The sequence below is a fragment of the Chrysemys picta genome, chromosome 9, assembly GCF_011386835.1.
Source record: "Chrysemys picta bellii isolate R12L10 chromosome 9, ASM1138683v2, whole genome shotgun sequence".
Classification (NCBI taxonomy): Eukaryota; Metazoa; Chordata; order Testudines; family Emydidae; genus Chrysemys; species Chrysemys picta.
The window spans coordinates 78641616-78662448 of record NC_088799.1 but is presented as its reverse complement, the minus strand read 5'-3'; the positions used below and the strand labels follow the sequence as shown (position 1 = coordinate 78662448).

At 43.7% G+C, this 20833-nt stretch overlaps 1 protein-coding gene across 4 annotated transcripts in view; it reads left to right on the top strand.

Annotated features, from left to right (window-relative positions):
* Positions 1-20833, top strand: part of KIF4A (kinesin family member 4A) — a 38114-nt gene that overhangs the window by 2150 nt on the left and 15131 nt on the right. For all 4 annotated transcript variants that reach the window (XM_024103738.3, XM_005284499.5, XM_024103737.3 and 1 more), the window contains 14 exons: positions 166-280; positions 1063-1253; positions 2650-2739; positions 3818-3984; positions 4297-4391; positions 8390-8509; positions 9906-10081; positions 10862-10923; positions 16048-16180; positions 17100-17158; positions 17362-17467; positions 18228-18305; positions 18648-18833; positions 19547-19650. In XM_024103738.3, the coding sequence (XP_023959506.2) occupies positions 166-280; positions 1063-1253; positions 2650-2739; positions 3818-3984; positions 4297-4391; positions 8390-8509; positions 9906-10081; positions 10862-10923; positions 16048-16180; positions 17100-17158; positions 17362-17467; positions 18228-18305; positions 18648-18833; positions 19547-19650 (1682 nt within the window). The remainder of the gene's footprint in view (positions 1-165; positions 281-1062; positions 1254-2649; positions 2740-3817; positions 3985-4296; positions 4392-8389; positions 8510-9905; positions 10082-10861; positions 10924-16047; positions 16181-17099; positions 17159-17361; positions 17468-18227; positions 18306-18647; positions 18834-19546; positions 19651-20833) is intronic.

Genomic DNA, 20833 nt, shown 5'->3' with positions numbered 1-20833 from the left:
ACTATGAAGGATCAAAATCTTTCACTTACACTAGAATCATTCCATTGAGTCAGTGGTGTTTCTGTAGTCTTGTACCATTGTAAATTAGCTGAATTTAATATAAAGTAAATGAACCCATAAACTGCAATGGATGTGTCACTACTTGCTTTCTCATCTTTCCCATAGGTGATTGTAGGCAATGACAAATCCTTCACATATGATTTTGTGTTTGACCCATCTGCTGAGCAGGAGGAAGTCTTCAATACATCTGTTGCCCCTCTGATACGGGGCATCTTCAAAGGTGAGAGCCTGTTGGGTTGTTCATAGTAACTAAGTGAAATCTCTTTTTAAAGATGCTGTCAACTCTATCAGTTGGGTTCAGGGTGGCATCACAAAGTCAAGTAAAACAGCAAAAGCAGCCAGGAAAGATCACTTGGTTATCCACTTTGATTCCCCCCACCCACCATACCTTTCCAAGTAAACAAAATGTTTCTCTGATTAGGAATCAATTCCAGGCTGCAATGGTGAGTGCTAAATCCTGCCTATTTACTGCTAGCGTGATATTCCACTTGGTCACCAAGATGACTTGTGCAGTCTCACTGAGCTTCAAGGAAAGCAAAAATGGACTGACTTAAAACACCATAGAACATAATGTTCTATGTTAAGATCCATTTGACTGCTTGATCTGCAGTCTGACACTTGATTGTTATATACTTCAACTTTGAGATTGGTTACCGAAGATGATGATGGGGAGGGGAAGGTTGACAGAGCAATTAAAAATTGTTTCTGGCATATTTAGTCAGCCATAAAATTAGGTTTAATTAATAAATCTCACCACATATTTCATAGTCCAGATAAGGCATCTGGTTCTTTTCAGCTTTTTGTTCTTGATTTAGCAGACTATGAATTGTGCATTTATGCTGTGTAAACTGAGAGGGTGAGTGGCAATGCTTCTCTGAATTGGAGATTCTAGCTTCTGAGGACACTTCACACGGAAGCATACTAGGATACTCCAATCTGATAAGGTCTCTTCTTAGATAATCCCATCCTCCTCCTGATTCCAGGCATTCTCTACTTCTTCAGGGTATAATGCTACTGTCTTGGCGTATGGACAGACAGGCTCTGGAAAAACATATTCTATGGGAGGGACTTACACTGCTGATCAAGAGCATGAACCTACTGTTGGGGTCATTCCTCGTGTTATCAAACTGCTCTTTCAGGAAAAAGAACGGAGGCTGGAATGGGAATTCACCCTGAAAGTCTCTTATTTGGAGGTAAAAGCTATTTACAGTTTCAAAATATCTGGAATTAAAAGCAGACTTTATTACAAAGTGAGGCTTAAATAGGTCAAATTCTTCAGGCAACCAGGCTTATTAAAATCCAAGCCTTAGGTCACACATTATGTTGGAGGCTTGGCTGGGACTGGAACCAGATTCCAGTAGGCTCCTAGTCTTTTTTTCTAATCATAAAGCCTCCTTCCTGTGGTTGTTTAAATAGTCTGGTGGTGTGGTTTTTTTTTTTTTTTTTTTTCTTTCTTTCTTTTGTAACACTCCAGTGAGTAGGGTTGTAGCAGCTGAACCAGGAGAGCTAGTATAAAGGGGAATCTAAAGGACTTTAGAAAGGGACCTATAATTTTCCATGAATGAAAGCCTATGTAGCAGATGGGACTGCATCCTTTTGTCCTCAGTGTGCATATCTGGCTGCTAAGTCTAACCTTATATGCTTGCTACCTGGGACAAGCTCCTAGAATGTTCTGTTGCAATCTATAATGGGGATAGGACTGCTGCACTTCTTCCTAGAGCAGTGGTTCTCAAACTTATTTGATCAATTGAGTGCCCCCCGCCCCCTTCTTTGTGTCTGTAGTCGTTTACACAACGAGTACATATACCATCACACCACTCTGAAGGCAGAGTGGAGAGCAGCAGCGGCTGCTGGCTGGGCACCCAGTTCTGAAGGTAGTGCATGCTAGCAGCACCCAGAAATAAGGGTGGCAATGTGAAAAGTGAGATGTGTCAATATCACTTTTCACAGTAGATTTAGCGCCTCATAGCCCTGCAGTGGCAGAAGCAAGGGTGGCAGACAGCCAGAGCCCGCCACTCTTGGTGAGGGATTGAGGGGGAGACTAGGGAAGGAGAGCCTGCGCCTGGGTGGCGCAGCTCTGGCTGTCCCCTTTATCCCTGCCTCCCAGGTGTGCACAGCCCTTTGGCATGAGCCTCAGCCACCCAGGGCTGACAGCCAGAGCTCTTCCCCACCCCTAAAAAAGCACACCGCTCTCTCCTCTCTTGACACATTCCCACACCTCCCTTGGGAGTCCCACCCCATGGTTTGAGAACCGCTGTCCTAGAGAGATTTGCCTCAGATGAGCAAGGAGCATCTCCAGCATCACACTCTTCTCTTTTGGGAATTGGGGTGCTCAGGCTTGTGGAACTTTTGTCATTGAGAAGGACATGAGGATGGAGAGAGGGGCACATGTAGAAATAGAATTTAATGATAACAAAACTCCAACTCACAGGACTGGGGTCAAGTTAAGTCTGCACGTCTTAGTGAGTAAGAGGTGTGCAATGTCTTGCAAAGTTAGCCTGGTTCAGCCTAACCCTGTATTGTCTCTCATGCTCCATGCCCACGTCTCCCTGGACCACTTATTCTGAGTTTCTGTTCAAATACCTTCAGATCTACAATGAGGATATTCTAGACCTGCTGTCCCCATCTAGAGAACGATCTCAAATCAGCATACGGGAGGACCCCAAAGAAGGCATAAAGGTGCGCTGTTCCCACAGAGGTGGGCACGTTGGGGGCTGGGGAAGAGGTCGGAGTCCAGTGTTTCAATCAAACCCAGACACGCTTTTACAGTTCATAATCTTGCTGTCTCGGACTCTCTCTTGTGCTTCACTCTAGTTGCTGATACAAAAGCATGCTGACTTCCAGCTCTTTTCTAAATTAAATGTCTGGTGATTCTCAAACCTACTCTGTGGTAACTTCATTAGGATCTAGATTTCAGATCACAGCTAATTAAAGCTCTCAGTGAACTGATAACATTAACTCAAACCCTGATTTTATTTAAAGTAACTAACACATTACTGCAGTTCCCGTAGCCAAACTTCCTTGCTGCATGCCTTCTCCCAAACTTTAAAAAGAGGAAAGCTACAGCAAAATGGCTATGGCAGGTACTGGCCGTAGATGTGAAACTAACCTCTGTCTCGAAGTCCCCCAGAGTAGGCCTGAAGTCCATAGATGGGTTTGGGGTACGGTGTAGGGAAAGCTTGTGCTGCTGTTTCATTTTGCATCTGGTCTATGGATAAATTTAGCTTTTGTCTCCAGGGCTTGTCAGTCATACTTCATTAATATGAAACTCCATTTCCAAATGGTGGGTGGGTTGCTGAGTTCCACGCGTCCAAAAACCTTGGCCATATGTAGTATGTGTTCTAGATGGATGCCTGGAATGGAACAATGGTTGTCATATGCATCTTTGCATGCTGGCACCCTCAGAGGATTTGCTTCTGTATTTTAGATGAGGCATGACTCGTGTTAGTGGCAGCATTCTGGACTCAGAGGTGGAAATTAGATGTGCTTACTTATAAACTGTTAATGCAGCTCTTAGTTGGCACAAGTTTGGACCTCTTGGTGAGCATTAATCTTTTTGGTAAAGTCTGTTAGACTACAGCAGAGTGCAAATGTGTTTTTCTCCTTACTCTTTTGGTTTGCTAGTTATGGTCACAGTGGCATAGAAGCAGGGACTTGGTTGGAGACATAAAGTACACATCTGTGATGTAGTAAATAAAGGCTGAATATTGGGAGGCAGGGGAAGAAAATGAAATCAAATTCTTTATTCTTGGCATAGATTGTAGGATTAACGGAACGGGATGTGGCATGTGCCCAAGATACCATCCTCTGTCTGGAGCAGGGAAACAATTCCAGAACCGTGGCCTCTACAGCTATGAACTCTCAGTCCTCGCGGTCCCATGCAATCTTCACCATTTCAATCGAACAGAGAAAGAAAAGTGACAAGTAAGAAAGCGATAACTCCTTAGGTAACAGTTCTGATTCAACCCGGTCTCTTGTCAATCTGAGATTTCATACTTGCCTATCAAAAAGTAATCTTTTTAACCATTACTGGTTGACTTGCTCTAGAAAAAGCTGCATCGACGATATAGAGTCACTGGACTCTCCTAATTTCAAAAGCTAGTGGCAGTACTTTGATGTGAAATGCACTCTTAAACCCATTCGATCAGCTCTGATGTGAAATCCCCTCCATCCTGCTTGTTGCTCGCATTCTAACTACACGTTAGCTCAGGAATGTAACTTTTCTGTCTTCTGTAGGAACAGCAGCTTTCGCTGCAAGCTACACCTTGTAGATCTTGCTGGCTCCGAAAGGCAAAAGAAAACCAAGGCTGAGGGAGACCGACTAAAGGAAGGTAAGGAAGCACAGTAACTTCAGACAGCTTCAGTAATGCAAGCTTGTGCTCTTCACATCTGACATTCCTGGAAAGGACAAAATATAGCACACCACTCTGAAATCTTGACCTTAAAGGTGACACACAAAGGGGAAAAATACTTGTTTTTGCTGGGTTTTGAGGTATAAGGAGAGCTTGAAAGGTCTCTAGTAAAACGTTCTGTTTGGCTTTTATGTCAGGAATATATCCGGCTTTGTCTTCTGGACTTTGAGGGCTGAAGGACTAGCTGGATCATGGCTTCCTAAGTGACTGAAACATATGCCATTGAGGGCGAAGCTTTTTGGTCTGATTATCAAACACCGTGTTGTTCGGTTTGTAGCTCAAGTGCATGAAAAGCTTTTGAAGAAAAGCTCTCTGAAAGATTCATATACCTTCAGTTTATGGCTGATCTTCCATTGCAAATCTCCAAGGAATCCAGCAAAAACAAAGACCAAAAAAAAATAAAATTCTTCTCTTTTTATCCAGTAGAGCAGTGGTTCTCAAACTTATTTGTGTCTTTGTGCACATGCTCCCTCCCCTGCAACTACATATACTACCCCTCAGCTCTGAAGGCAGAGCGGAGAGCATGCAGCAGCACAGAAATAAGGGTGGCAATGTAAAAAGTGATATTTGTCAATATAACTTTTCACAGCAGACATAGCACCCCATGGCCACCCTTGCTTCTGCCACCTGACGGCTGATAGCCAGAGCCCTGCTGCCTCCCAGTGACAGACTGGGTGTGGTGGCGGGAAGGAGAACCCAAGTGCCAAGGCTCCGGCTGTCCTCTTTATCCCCGCCTACCAGGCGTGCAGGCCCTTCTGCCTGAGTCCCGGTCACCTGGGGCTGACAGCCAGAGCTCTTTTTTTTTAAATCCACACATTCCCGAGCCTCCCTTGGGAGGCCTGCCCCATAGTTTGAGAGCTGCTGCATTAGAGGACTCATCCAGTTCTTCTTCTGTAGTCACCTTTTAAAATCAGAACAAGATTCCTAGGGTTGGTGCAGAAGAAGGGGAAACTTGGAGGAACTCATGCTAGCCACTGAAGAGGAGTAGGGCTCTAAGTAGATTTGAAACTGCTATTCGCCTTTGATCATAAGGACGTTCAATGAGATCCAAAGGCAGCCAATTCAAAACTGATACATAGCTTTTCACACACGGCAGAAGATGTTACTGCTACAAGATATTGCTGAGGCCATTAACTTAGCAGGATTCCAAAAAGCATTAGACATCTAACTTGGATAACAGAATATCTTGTCAGGTTTCAGAGGGGTAGCTGTGTTAGTCTGTATCAGCAAAAACAATGAGGAGTCCTGGTGGCACCTTAGAGACTAACAAATGTATTTGGGCATAAAGCTTTATGCCCAAATACATTTGTTAGTCTCTAAGGTGCCACAAGAATATCTTAGCTTTTACTATTATAACTCATCAGAGGGGTAGCCGTGTTAGTCTGGATCTGTAAAAAGCGACAGAGTCCTGTGGCACCTTATAGACTAACACGTATTGGAGCATAAGCTTTCGTGGGTGAATACGCACTTCATCAGACACATAGTAAAAGCTAAAAATAAACAAGAGCTATGGAAGAAATATAAATCCTCAACTTTGGGGCATAAAACAACCTCTAGTGAGAATTAGGATCAAACTTTCTCTGGAGCAAGTTATTCCATAACTACCCACTGTAGGGTTTCTTCTTCTGAGGCTGCTGGTGGTGTTCACAGTCAGAGATGGGTACTGGACTAGATGAGGCATGTTGTCAGTTACTACATTACATTCCTGTGTTCAACTAGCAAAGTATGGGGAAGGAAAATGTGCCTTGTCTTCCAATCTTGCCATCACACTGTAGCTGATGTCAGCATTGACGTTTCTGGGTGGAATGGATCTAAGATATAAGGGTAGAGGTCCAACATGCTAAAACATCACTGCCTGCTATGCTTTTTATGAACCTTTGTACCAAAATAAGCCATCTGCTGCACTCTGATAATGGAGTAGGAGGTGAGAAGGGCAGATACTGTTCATCCTTGGCTCTGGTTTTTCAAAAAAAAATCTAAATCTAGTAGGATGAGACTGATGTTCATTAAGTCAGAAATATAGGGCTGGAAGAGACTTCAGTGAGTCAAGTCCAGCCCCCTGTACTGAGGCAGGACCAACTAAACCGAGACAGGTATTTGTCCAAACTGTTCTTAACCTTCAGTGAGGGGGATTCCACAACTTCCTTTGGAAGCCTATTCTGGAATTTAATTAGCCTTATAGCTAGTTTCCTAACATCTGACCTAAATCTCTCTTGCTGCAGTTTAAGCCCATTATTTTTTGTCCTACCTTAGTGGACATGGAGAACAATTGATCACCATCCACTTTATAACTGTCTTTAATGTATCTGAAGACTACCATCAGGTCCCTCTTAAGTTTTTTCTTTTTCAAGACTAAACGTAACCAGTTTAACCTTTCTCACAGTCAGATTTCCTAAACCATATATCATTCTTCTCCCCCACCCTCCCAGAGGACTCTTTCCAGTTTGTCCACATCTTTCATAAAGTTTTGCACCCAGAATTGAACACAGCACTTCAGCTGAAGCCTCACCAGTGCCAAGGAGAGCAGGACAACAACTGCCCGTGTCTTAATATGACACACCTATTAATACACTTCAGAATTATATTGATCTTTTTTGCAACTGCATCACGTTGCTAGTTCATATTCAATTTGTGATCCCCTAAAACCTTAAGATGCTTCTGCTGTGCTACTGCCTAGCCAGTTATTCCCCCTTTTTGTAGCTGTGGATTTTTTCCTCCCTTCCTAAGTGTGCAGTACTTTGCACTTGTCTTTATTGAATTTCATCTTGTTGATTTCAGACCAATTCTCCAATTGGTCATGGCCATTTCAAATTTTAATTCTGTCTTCCAAAGTGCTTGCATCCCTACCAACCTGTCATCTGCAAATTTAATAAGCATGATCTCCCCTCTAGTACTCAAGTCGTTAATGAGAATACTGAAAGTACCAGATCCAGGACTGACCCCTGCAGGACCTCACTAGATATACCCTCCCACTGTGATAGCAAATCATTGATAACTACTCTTGGAGTATGGTCTTCCAACCAGCTCTGCACCCATCTTATAGTAATTTCATCTAGACCACATTTCCCCAGTTTGCTCATGAGAGTGTCTTGTGGGACAGTCAAAAAGCCTTATTAAAATAAACATAACATCTACTGCTTCCATTCCGCACAATCCCCTAGGCCATTTACTCTGCCAAAGAAGGAAATTAGGTTGATTTGGCCTGATTTGTTCTTGAGAAATCCATGCTGGCTATTCCTTGTAACCCTGTTACCATGTAGATACTTCCAAATTTATTGTTTAATAATATGTTCCAGTATCTTCCCAGGTATCCAATTTAGGCTGACTGGTCTATAATTCCCTAGGTCATCTTTGTTCCCCACTTTAAAGATATGTACTGTGTTTGCCCATCTTCAGTCCTCTGGGACCTCACCCATCCTCCAAGAATTCCCAAAGATAATTGCTAATGGTTTAGAGATTGTCAGCTAGTACCTTAAGTACCCTAGGATGAATTTCATTAGGCTTTGCTGACTTGAATACATCTAACTTATCTTAATATTCTTTAACCCCATTCTTTCCCTATTTGGGCATATTCAGTTGGAGCAAAGAGCAGGTCTTTAAAGAAGAGTTCCCCAGCCATTCTGACTAGGACAACACCAAAGGTTATTAACCTGCTGTGCTTCATATGGCTCCACATAGCACATCTGTTCTGTAGCCATGATCATATCCTTCATTAAACCTCTTATGCAAACCCGTGGGAAGAAGGCATAGGGCGGGATTTCCTTCTGGGAACTGGAGCTTTCTATGAGGACTAAACCTCTCCATTTTCTACGTTTTGTGGCCTTTGTTGGCAAGTATAGGACATAAACAGTAATAAAGCAAACCTCTCCATTTGGTTTAGCTCCTACTCACTTTGGATATTGTTTGTTTGTGTGCAGGAATCAACATTAACAGAGGCCTCCTATGCCTGGGGAATGTAATCAGTGCTCTTGGTGATGAAAATAAGAAGGGTGGTTTTGTCCCTTACAGAGACTCCAAGTTAACACGGCTGCTGCAAGGTAAGAGTATAGTTCTGTTCTATAGTTAAAAATAAATATGTAACAAAATAATACGTCAAGGGCTGTGTAACCTTCAGGCCAAGTGTTACATTCATATCTGGTCAGTAGGAATGTATTATTTGTGCTTTATTCCACAAACCTATGATCCTTAACCCCTCTGTGTTTTTGTTGTCTTATCTTCGACTGCAATTGCTTTGGGGTAGGGGCACAAACAACTCTAACTCTATCCTGCAATGACACCATAAGGAGAAAACCATGAGAAACTCTAAACTGCCTTTTTAAAATGCTTTAATCTGGAGGCACAATCACTAGTATCAACAAATCATAACTGAATGGTTACTGCACCATGTCACTACAGGGCAGAGCTAAGATGCTGTGTCCCTTAACAGTACATTTACACCTTAATATGTGTGGTGGTTTGTTTGTTTGTTTGTTTATTTATTTATTTCTTAAGTTTAACCTTAACTCTGAATTTTCTGAGTTTATAATGCTTGTTTTTGTGATAAACACATTACAAGAATGTTGTTATTTACCCTAAATTCCTGATTTGGAATCTTAATGATACTTCAGTCTGGGAATAAAAAGGAAATAGCTTAATTTACTAAATTAGTTTTTAGTCTTCCTTTTCACAGTACAGTAACTTGCTACTTAAAACCATTTTTCATGGTATTTTATATCTTTCAAATACTGTAAGGTGCCATAATCTTCTTAGTAAGAAACCCAGTTGAGTGAGCTGAACTTGAGCAGGGCCACTTGTGCCCTTCTCAGGAGACTTATGGCACAAAGCTGGATAATACATATTCTGGGTGCAAAAGTAATAAGCCATGCTGGGCAGCTCATTGCCAGGGGGAGTATATTTGTTCAGATCATCAAATGCTTCCTTAAATTGAAGAAGAATAAAGTCTGATCTGATGTTTTGGCTGTCCAGAGTATCCATGAAATTCCATCTTTCGGGGAGTTGATGCCAGCAGAAGTAAGAGTACTTGAAACATTGATATTGGGAACTGTGTAGCTGCTTCACATGAGAATCCCGTCAGGGGCATGTGATGTCAAACACCGGCATTTGGAGTAGAAACAGGAGGCAAAATAGCATATGTGGAAAATGTTCTTTAACTTCTGGGGGGGAGGGGAGGAGGAGGTGGAGGTGACATATTTCTGTGGGGCTCTTACTAGTTGTAGCCTGGAAAGTTGCTTTTCTTATCAGTGTTTCTTGTAATGGGAAAAATCAGCTATTGGGTATTACATGAATAGCACATTGGTCAAAACCTCTTGTCTGTGTTGGCTGTTGTGTTTTATGGGCCTGGTGCACTCTTACAGCTCTGGGTTTTCCATCACTAACCCGCTTTGTCATTTTCACTGTCTCAATAATGCTCTGTCCCATTCTGTTTCTATTCAGATTCCTTGGGTGGTAACAGCCACACTCTCATGATTGCGTGTGTGAGCCCAGCAGATTCCAACCTAGAAGAAACCTTAAACACTTTGCGCTATGCTGACAGGGCGAGAAAAATAAAAAACAAACCGATAGTCAACATTGATCCTCAGGCAGCTGAGCTAAATCATCTAAAGCAGCAGGTACTGGACACTTCCCTCCTTCGGCTGGAGGCTGGAAAACGTGTGTTGTGCATAGCAAAAGTGAGAAAATCCTCACTGCACCAAATTCACAAAAGAGAAATACACTGAACTCACTTAGCTATGGGTCACCTTAAAGAAAATCCTTAAATGTTTCTTTGTCTGTATGGAGTGGCCTCTTCTCTAATGCCACATGCTGCTTGAGATTCTCCACTATAAGTGTGCTGCAACTGGAACATTTCTCTTCTCCACTGTTAGGTTGGGCCTTCAAGGTCATGCTTCGGTCATGGCCAAGTGGTGGTGTCAACTACAATTTACATTTCACATGAATTTGTGAAACTGGACACACCATAAGAAATGTCACTCCCACCAAAGTGCAGCCATCTCTGGAGTGAAGTATGGCACCTAGCCAACACTACACAGCTATACTGCCCAAGTTTAGGATAGGAAACATAGAAAGGTTCATATGCAATCAATTGTATGCAAATCTAGTTAATCAAATTTTAGTTTGCCTAAAACATAAGGATAATGCTTCCCCCTATTGTCCCTACAAGAGTACCAGGAGCTCCTCAGTGAAGATGTGCTCATGATACACAAGATAGAGTTTATGGAAAGGCAACATTGTGCCATCAAATAACATTGGAGCATTGGTTCAGCACTGATGAAGAGGGAAAAGCTCCCTCTTCTTTATTAATGTTAATTCCTGCAGCTCCAGCTCTTTCTTAGAGATCAGTGTACTCTGGGCTGATTCAAAGTTGGTTAACTTTTTCTGTTTCCCTCTAGGTACAACAGCTGCAGGTCTTGTTGTTGCAGGCCCATGGAGGGACACTCCCGGTGTCTATCAAGTAAGGACCATAGACTAATGCTTAATGTAACTAGAGGCCTTGATTCCCCACATCTCCACCTCCCTGGCTGAGACTAGATCTCTTGCACTGAGGCTCTAGACTGCACTTGGTGCTAAGATAGGAACTAATTTGCCACTCAAGTATCTGTCATGGCCTCTTTCTCACTCCTTTGACATGCTCACTAAATCTCATTGCACCAATGTTTCACTTCCACGTGCAGCAATACTCTGTAAGAATGCAACAGTCTAGCTGTAGTAGAGGAGGCAGGGGGAGGAACTTGATCAATAATGGTAACATTTTAGTAGTGTAAATATCTGCCTTTCAAGAGGCTGCTAACAAACACTATGAGCAACTGACTTTATTTCCCCTCTAGCTTAAAAAGCAAACACTAGCAAATCCAGGGAGGAAATGATGCGTGTATGGGTCTGTTTTAGAGAGTGCATCGACTCCTAAGGGAATGCCATTTCTCGATTTAACACCAGCCACAGTGATGCTACCTAAATAGTATCCACTTGTCTATGTGATATAGTAACTATTTAACTTTTATAGTGCTTGGAGGTCTTAAATTCAGGATTTGGGTTTTTCCAGTTATTTCCTTCTCTTAAACTGATCCAGCCCCTGTTTGTCATTGTTCTGTTGGGAAATGTGCAGAGAACTTAAATCTCACTCCAAAACTTTACTAAAGTTGCAGTTGAGCTGTAGTTGGCCTTGTTTGACTGGCAGCTGCTGGGGTTACCCATAAAACTTCCCTGAGCAGGCATCTGACCCTGCTTTTTAAATTGAAGGGTAGCATTTTACTGACCATGTATTTCTCAGACATATTGAATAAAATCCCTTGTACTTCCTCCTTCCTACAGGACACTTCTGCCATATAGTTTCTCAATCCATCACCCAAACTCTAAATTAAAAGCAAGCAAAGATTACTTTTCCATCTTCCTAGACTGTAAGCTTCTCAGTACAGGAGTTTTATCTCCAACTTTCTGTCACAGTTCAGGGTGACTCCACCTGCATCGCAGCAAGGACGCCTACCCTCAGGCTTCCAGCTCCCCAGCTGTTGCCTCTCTCAGGCAGAGATGTGTGTCTCTCGCCCTTCTGACCAGGGTATTTCCAGGTTGTACAGTTTCCTGCCTTCATTGTGTATTTCCCAGCAAAGACAGTCTGCTTAAACAGACTTACTTGCTTTCTCTTGAGTCTGATACCAGAATGATTGCCACAGATATGTGACTACACAATTCTTTTTAAGCAAGCCTACTTTATTCTTAAGATTAAAAAGCATTAGGGAGAGAACCTATTTAAAAACAAAAGAACCTACAACATATGCTAATAGGGAGTTTGGTAAGCTTAAGGTTATGCCTACATTACAAACTTACGTTGACTCAAGTCATGTTGGCACACAGCTGCTGCAGTTACTACATTGCTTGTGTGCATGCATACTTGGCTCCTTGTGTCAATGGTGTGCATAAGCACACATGGTAAGTGTACTGATGCAGAGTGCAGTGCTCCATGGGTAGGTATCCTGTTGTACAACTTGCCACCATTCAGCGAACTGTCTTTTGGGCAGTTGCATGATGGGTCCGAAACAAGTCACACAGGGGTGACTGGGAGCATGGCATCAACGTACCAGTTTGCAATTGTCTGCATCCCATACTTTTTGTGACTTTTGTCAAAAACCTGTGACCCTCCTTGCTGTCCGCCATCTCTGACAGAAGCATGGAGCCTGCACAGCTCAGCACTATTGTCACGAGTGTTGCGAGAACAGGGTATGTGATCCTGGAGTATTTGCAGAGCCATAAGAAAAACTGAATGAGGGGGAATGTGACATTTTCCTTGCAGGATAGATTTGCTGTGGAACATAGTGAGAACCAATTCAAGGTTCTCCCCTTGCTCATGAAGTCATACACCGGCCATCTCAACAGCACCAAGGAATGAATAATCTACCAGCTCAGCAGGTGCAGAATAGCAATTGAATGGGCTTTTGGTCGTTTGAAGGGTCATTGGCATTGTTTACTCATAAGATTGGACCTCAGTGAGGAAAAAATCCCAATAATTAGAGCTGCCTGCTGTGTCCTGCATAATATGTGAAGCAAAGTTGAAAAAGTTTCTGCTATGGTGGAGCGAAGAGGTGGAACAGCTGTCTGCTGAATTTAAGCAACCAGATATATGGGCTATTAGAAGAGCTCAGTGCGACACTGTGACTCAGAGGTTTTGAAGACTGTTTTTAACGGAGAGCCAGAGTAGGGTATGGTGGTGTGGGCTGTCCCTGTTCTTTTGTGCTCTGGTAAGAATCATGTGTTGGTTGCTGTACATATAGGAATATAACCTTGTCAATGCACCTATTAATTTTGTTTGTGAATGATCCTATGAGTTGTGTAACAAAAACAAATACGTTTTTAATGTAATAAATTAAGAGAACAGAACTTCTGAAGGGGAAAGGCCATTCGGGTCCATTTTGGCTACATACGTACAACGACCCGTGAAAGTCACAGTTGGTGAATGTGAAGCTGTGATTGTCATTAATGTTCCCTGGGGTGGAACGGAAGGAGTAGTGCAGCAACCCCTGATGCCAGGTGGAATGTTGAGGGGGTGAATATTGAGTTCTCAATGGGCTGCAGAGGGAGACGAGCACAGGATTGTTGAACATGCATGTTCACCAGTGTGCAGCACCTGTGTTCTGCTGCCTGAGAAGCCCTAGTATGTCCTGATGCATCTCCCTCTCCTTTTCCTGCTGGGACTCCTGGGCCTTTCTCCTCTCTGCTCTTTCCTTCTCCAGAATGTCCACAACGTTCATCCTCCAGGCTCTGTGCTCACAGTCTGATGCAGCACTAGTGTGCAGGATCTCATTGAACATGTCCGCCCGAGTCCAGTTCTTTTTCCTCCTTATCTGGCTCAGGTGTGGAGCAGGAGACTTTGAAGGCCACAATGGCAGCAGCTGAAGATACAAACCATTATCAGCATGTTCGCTACAGAAAGCAAAACTTAAAATGTTGATCTCACTCTCCTTGCTCCCCTAAAGTTATAAGCACTACATTCTCACTTTTGCTTGGGATTGCTTGTGAATGGTGCCAGTTGCATCACCAGCCATGGTCGGTATGGCCTGCTGGAGGATGTAGAAATGAGGAGGGAATTGTTCTGTTGCATGATTCTAGTAGCATAGGGCAATGGCACTGAATACTGGCACCATTTTCCACAGATGGTGACTTTAGCTAGCATCTCACTGCTGAGGGTAACAAAAGCAGAGAACACAGCTGCTGCTCGTGTCCTGAAGCTGCCCAGACCCACATGGTGCTAGCCGGTGTACTGCAATAGTGTCTGCTGAAGTTATCGCTGAGTGGCATGGGAAAGTGTCCTATTGCGGAGGAAGAAATAAGGCAGCTCTCCCTAGAAATCTTTGGCAGAGTACTCCCATGAAAGTTTCATCATGAGCTCTCAGGAGGATTCAAGGGCCATCCCTATGTACGTACATAAACTGCTCTGAATGCCCCCACATAATCCTGGAGGGGAATGAAAAGCAGATAGCAACTCTACCTCTTCTTTTTTTTTTTTTTGGTTGTACCACTACCTATTCTACTATGAATAAATTAAGACTGTGTCCTGCTACTTTGAGGGTGCCAGCCTTGTAATTGAAAATAATGGTTCCTTCCCCTATATCAGGCTTGTCTATGTTGGACTGTGGTGGAATCAAAACAAAAAGCCCAGGTCCTGGCTTGCTGCGCAGCTGGGTTCCTTGGTCACCTGTCCCCCATACTCCTCTTCATCCATCATGTCCTCACTGTTCATGGCAGGGACCTGTGACTTGGGCCCCTCAGAGATATCCCCGGTGCTGTGGGGATTGGTGGTGGTGTCTCCATCAATATGGCATGCAGCTTTTCAGAAAAGCAGCAGGTCTGTGGCTTGGCACCAGATTGATCATTGGCCTCCCTGGCCTTCTGGTATGCCTGCCACTGCTTCTTGACTTCTCACACATCACTGCTGCTGGTTCCTGTCATACTTCTTCTCCTGCATCCCCTGAGTAATCTGCTCATAGATGTCAAAATTTTTACGACTGGTCCATAACTGTGCCTGCACAGCCTCTTCTTCCCGCAGGCCTAGGATATCCAATATTTCCTGTCTACTCCAGGCATGCGTGCATCTGGAGCAGGTAGCCGACATGGTCAGCTGGAGAGTTGCTCTCAACAATGGAGAGCTACTAGGTGTGATTGCCAAGCCCAGCAGTCAGGAAAAGGAATTTCAAAAAATTGCAGGGCTTTAAAGGGGATTGGGGACTTCCGGATCTCTGACTCCTGGGCAGTGGAGTTCACAATGGTGACTAACAAAGTCAGTGTGGAGCATTGTGGGACAGCTGCTAGAGGACATTTAGTGTCGACATAAATAATGCAGTGTCTGCACTTGCATTGTGTTGATCTAAGCACATTGATTATCGCTCTATGCTTGTCAGGGAGCAGGTGTGACTACGTTGGCCTATCAGGTTTCTTACAGTGGTGGGAGACCGATTTTAAGTGTAGGCACATGCACCACTAGGTTGACATAAACTGCTTTGTGTCAACCTAACTGTGTTGTGTAGACTAGGCCTTACGTGTATTTTTGGCAAGAATAGTCTTTCAACAGCCCCCTGGGGCTTCCTTATAGTTGCCAATTCATAACTGCTTTAACTGAGAACAAGTACCCTCATGACATGTTTAGGCCACCCTTTATAATAATCCAGGAGTTTTTGAGCTGGAGTTTCCAGAAGCAGGTAATTAGAATACAATGGGTCTCTCTCTCTCTCTCCCTCCCTCTCCAAAGCGTGTCTTCAAAGGTTGGATCTAGAGGGGTAGAACTTGCATTCCCTCCACCTCAAGGTACTTCCTAAGGAAATCTATTTCAAACATATTTTTCCAAAAAGACCTTTGAACTTACTGCAATCTTTGAAAGGTCTGAGGAATATTTGTCTTCCTGCTAAAGAAATTCCATAAAATCTCACAATAATACATAAACACTTTCATTTCCTATACAATGTATCCTACAGGTATTAACCCCAATTCAATAAGGTTTAACTTAATTCAATAAACTTCATTCAGGATATTGTCAGTCTGTGACAGTAAACACCTCATTGGCATTAAAATAATAAATACTTGTCTTAATTAGTATGAAGCCATCAGAGAATCTGCAGTCCCTCATGGAGAAGAACCAGTCCCTGATAGAGGAAAATGAAAAGTTGAGCCAAGGTCTGAGTGAGGCAGCTGGTCAGACAGCTCAGATGTTGGAGAGAATCATCCTGGTAAGGCTAAAATTCTATGTGAAGAGCTTTTAGCTACACGTTACTGTTTCCTAACTGTTGGAAGCTGACCACTAACAGTGTTCTAATGCTATTCAGGAGCATCTGACTCTGGAGGACTAAAGCTGAATTTGAAGGGAACAAAACAGTAGCAATATGATGTTAGGCTACAGAATGCATCTGGTTCTGAAGCCTGCAGGTTTTGACTCAAATGTACTAGAATTGGAATAATCTGCTTTGAAAATGCATCACTCACAGGAATATAACACTGAATACCAACTTTTCCATCTCCCAACTTCTCCCATCAGTCACTGTGGCTCTGTATGTCTTGACCATTTGGAGGCCATTTGCCCGCAGCGGTTGTACTGCCAAACTTTGCGATTCAAGGGTTAAATAAGTCAAAATGTGTCTTGTATGCCAACTTCTCCCAAAACCTTCTAAGGGTACGTCTACACTTACCTCCGGGTCCGGCAGCAGGCAATCGATGTTCTGGGATCGATTTATCGCGTCTGGTCTAGACGCGATAAATCGATCCCGGAAGTGCTCGCCGTCGACGCCGGTACTCCAGCTCGGCGAGAGGAGTACGCGGCATCGACGGGGGAGCCTCCGCACCGCATCTGGACCCGCGGTAAGTTCGGACTAAGGTACTTCGAATTCAGCTACTTTGCGTACCTTAGTCCGAAGTGGGGGGTTAGTATGGACCAGGCCTAAGACCCGCTCTTTTGGGGGCTTTGGAGAAAAGTCCAAACTTACTTTGATTTAAAGGGAACTAACCTTCCCCGATTGTGCAGAAACCCGTATCGAATCACAGTGCAAGTCACCTTAACAGCAGAATGACAAAGCAGCTATTGCTACAAAGAAGATAGCTGTTTCTTGTTTCTCCTTCTATAATTCAGTATCTAATTGACTTTTCTTTTCTTAGACAGAACAAGAAAATGATAAGATGAATGCCAAACTCGAGGAACTCCGTCAGCATGCTGCGTAAGTCCCATCCAGTTTCATGTGCTGCAGAAGTGCCCTGCAACACTGCTCATTTCATTTATTGGCTCTGCATTTGTTATTCCAAAGTCCATCTGTATGCAGGGAGGGTGAACAGTATGTTGCCAATATCCTATCTACTGAGGGTCAGACTTGCAATTGCCAAGCAAAACCAGTGGACTCAGTTGCATGTCTGAATTTTTCAGGTGCAAACTTGATCTGCAGAAGCTGGTAGAGACTCTGGAGGATCAGGAGCTCAAAGAGAACATAGAAGTGATTCGTAATCTGCAGCAAGTGATAGTCCAGTTGCAGGTAAGAACTGACTTAGAAAATGGGAAGATCCCTGAGCTAAATGAGCTTCCTACTGAGAGGAACCCGGTGGTATGGTGCCAGTCTACTAGGTAGTTGTTTCTTTATAGCCCTGCTAAATAAGCCCTCTGCACAGGTGTGTGGCTGTTAAATGGCTTTTGGCAAGTTACTTCAATATAGACTTACTGTTGAAACTTCAAAGCCACAAAATGACCATTTTATGCTCAGATAGCTGCTCATTCCAGATTAAATGAGTATCCTCAGAAGAATGCTGTGAAGTGAGACTATTGCACAAATTTACAGTCCAAAGACTGGGTAACGCAGGGCGCAAAAACCACTCTTGTAAGTTCAGGGCTTTAGCGTCTCTATTTCTATTAAATGGTCGTATTGGAGGGAGCTGGAATTGTTTGAAAATTTCCATGTCCTTGTCTAATATATGACTCTTCTATATTCCCCTTCCTAGATGTCCCTCAAAGCTCCAACCACCCCATAAGGAACTGGCTGCTAATTCTGTGTAGTTCAGGAAATGTCTGATAGGGACTAACTTTGCCTAGTCAATTGAGACTCAGTTCAGAAGAGGCATTCACTGCTGCTGTTAAAATGGGATGCCGGTGGCCTCCTCTTCCCAGAGAGGGGAGTTTTTTCAGATCAGAGGACAGAGTCTAGAGAACCCTTTCCTGCTCTAAATGGACAGCAAGGAGCCCTTGTTAACTGCACTTCTTCTCAATGCTGTACATTAAAGTGCTCTGTTTGCCCTACACAGGATGAAAGTGCTGCCTGTGTGGCAGCATCCATGGAAGCTGTTGCTGAGATGGCAAACTCTGAGCAAGAATCTGACTCTGTAAGTAGTGGAGGGGTCTGATATACTGCAGATTTTGACTATGTAAATATTCTCATTCATTCAGTAATTGTATCTTTCCCGTTCCCTTATCCCATGTGTTTGGCACTTAGTTACTTCTTACCATCCATCCTTCCTCCTTTACTGTACCCTTTCCTATTTTTTTATTTTCCCCTTCTTAAAATTATGAAGTTATGTAAAAAAAATTTCGAAACATTTGATATTAATACTGCTGCTTACTTCAGTAGTATTCAACTGTTCTGCTATGTTCAAACTGCCAGTGCAAGCACTGAAGAGCTCCTTGGAATTGGCTTCTTTTGGCTAATAATTGTGACTATATTCCAGCAAGCAGAAACCAGCCAGGACAGCAAGAGATCCCCAGATGCTTTCACCACTCAGCATGCCCTCCGCCAGGCAGAGATGTCCAAAGCACTGATAGAATTAAATAAAGCCCTGGCTCTAAAAGAGGCCTTGGCCAAGAAAATGACCCAGAATGACAGCCAGCTGGAGCCCATTCAGTCCCAATACCAGGTAAATGCTCCTTTCCAGGAAGGCCCATGGAAATATCTGTCCAGTGTTGTCCTCTTCTTCACCCCATATGTGTGGGTTTTGTAACGCTAGTGGGGGGGGAGGGATTCATCAGGACATGAGCATTCCCTTGGTGGCTCTCATAGTAAAAACTCCATATTGCCTAGAGGTGTGGTATGAGAGGGCCGAGTCCTGTGAAAGAGGCATCTCTGGAATGGTAGTCGTCTAGCTGTAGGTGCCCACAGGTGGCAGAACTATGGTGCCTAAATGTCTGCACGTGGTTCTACTAAGCAGACAGTCCTTGCTTCTTCTGAGCAGGACATTGGCCACTGACTGTTCCATGTAATCCCAGTCTTCCAACTCACTCCTCAGAATTGCACTTCTGTGTGGGACTGCTTAGCCTCCATGGAACTCAGCCACTGCTGCCATTGAACTGGCTTCCTCTCTCCTATAAGTGCTAGAATCCATCATTTTTGAACCCACTTGACTTATTGATCAAAACATGACTGCCAGACTAAAAGGCTAACTGCAGGTGTATATTGATCTGGCTCCTACAGCTGCTGCATGGGGAGGTCTTCTGATCCCTCTGACAACAGAGCAGTTGTCCAACCTATTGAAAGGAAACATGGCTCCCCAAGGCCTTATCTAGCGTTGTCCCTAGCCGCTGGGATTTCAAGACTTGTAACCTAAGCTCTCTGTTCCTATCCCCTTTCTAGACTAATATCAAGGGCCTGGAGTCGGAGGTGAGCAGCCTGCAAAAAGAGAAGGAAGAGCTGATCCTTGCACTTCACACTGCAAAGAAGGATGTTAACCAAGCAAAGTAAGGCTGGCTAGAAAGGCCAAGTAGATTGGTTCCGATAGATGCTCATTTCTCTAATCCGTGGCACTTGGCCTGGCAAGTAAAGCCCTGCTGGCAATTGCTGCACATACTGACTACTGGAATAAATCATCAAATCCTAAATTCCAAACTGTTGCAATGAATGGGATTGTCTGCTCCATGACTAATGTCCCAGGTGATAAATCTGCTAGCTCAGCACACTTCAGGTGTTGGGTGTAGTTTTTATCACCACACTGCACAATGAACCAACTTAGGGAATTGCATTCACACCCGTGCCAGATAATGAGGGCTCTGGGGAATCTCTTGTCCAACCTTAACTACTTCATTGAGACAATGAGTATGTTTTGAGGCTGTGGAAGAGTTCATGTTTGGCACTAGGAAGGGGCCTACTGTATCAGGTTTTTACCCTACAGACTGGCATAAAGTGTGAGGGGGGGAAATATCCTCAACTCTGAATGAGTAAATTTTCAGTTTCTCTTGTAGAGAATCTATTCTGACTTAGTGCATCCTGCTAGGAGTTGAGATGAGGAAGGGGAGGCCCTTGAGACTGAACGCCCAGAACAGGGAGCCAAAGAATCATTCTTAGCCCTGCTACAGACTTTGATCTTAGGTAGTTCTCTCCCTTTTCAGTGACTCAGTTTCCAATCAATAAAACAAGAATAATGAATACTTGATTTGATTTGTTGGGAAGGACTTGTCAGACTTGTCTATCTTTAAAGCGTTTTGCCGTCTGCTGATTAGAGTATACTCCTGTTTTTCCAAATGGCTTGGAACAACAAGCTGAAACTTTTGAATAACCAGGCATTCAGATAAACAGAAGTACTATTTTGATCTGGGTTCTAGCTTTGGGCTGGGAAGCAAAGGTCTGGATACAGTGGGAGTTGCAGGCTGAAGTCACTCTGGGGAGCTGCTTTACCCAATTGGCTACTGTTGCCATTCTTGGCTATGAGCCAATGAGCTCTGTGTGTCAGCCCCTCTCCTGCACAAGTTGCCTGCCCTGGGCTATGGTCGGACACAGCTCCTCAGTGATGATTCCAGTGTCAGTGAAATTCCTGCATTAATGGTCACTCGGAGGGGTCGTGTCCTGGGCTGCGGGACTCCATGATGGGAGAGGAGGGCTGACAAGAGATGCTGCTATGGCTATAACTAGTTACAGGCTTCACTT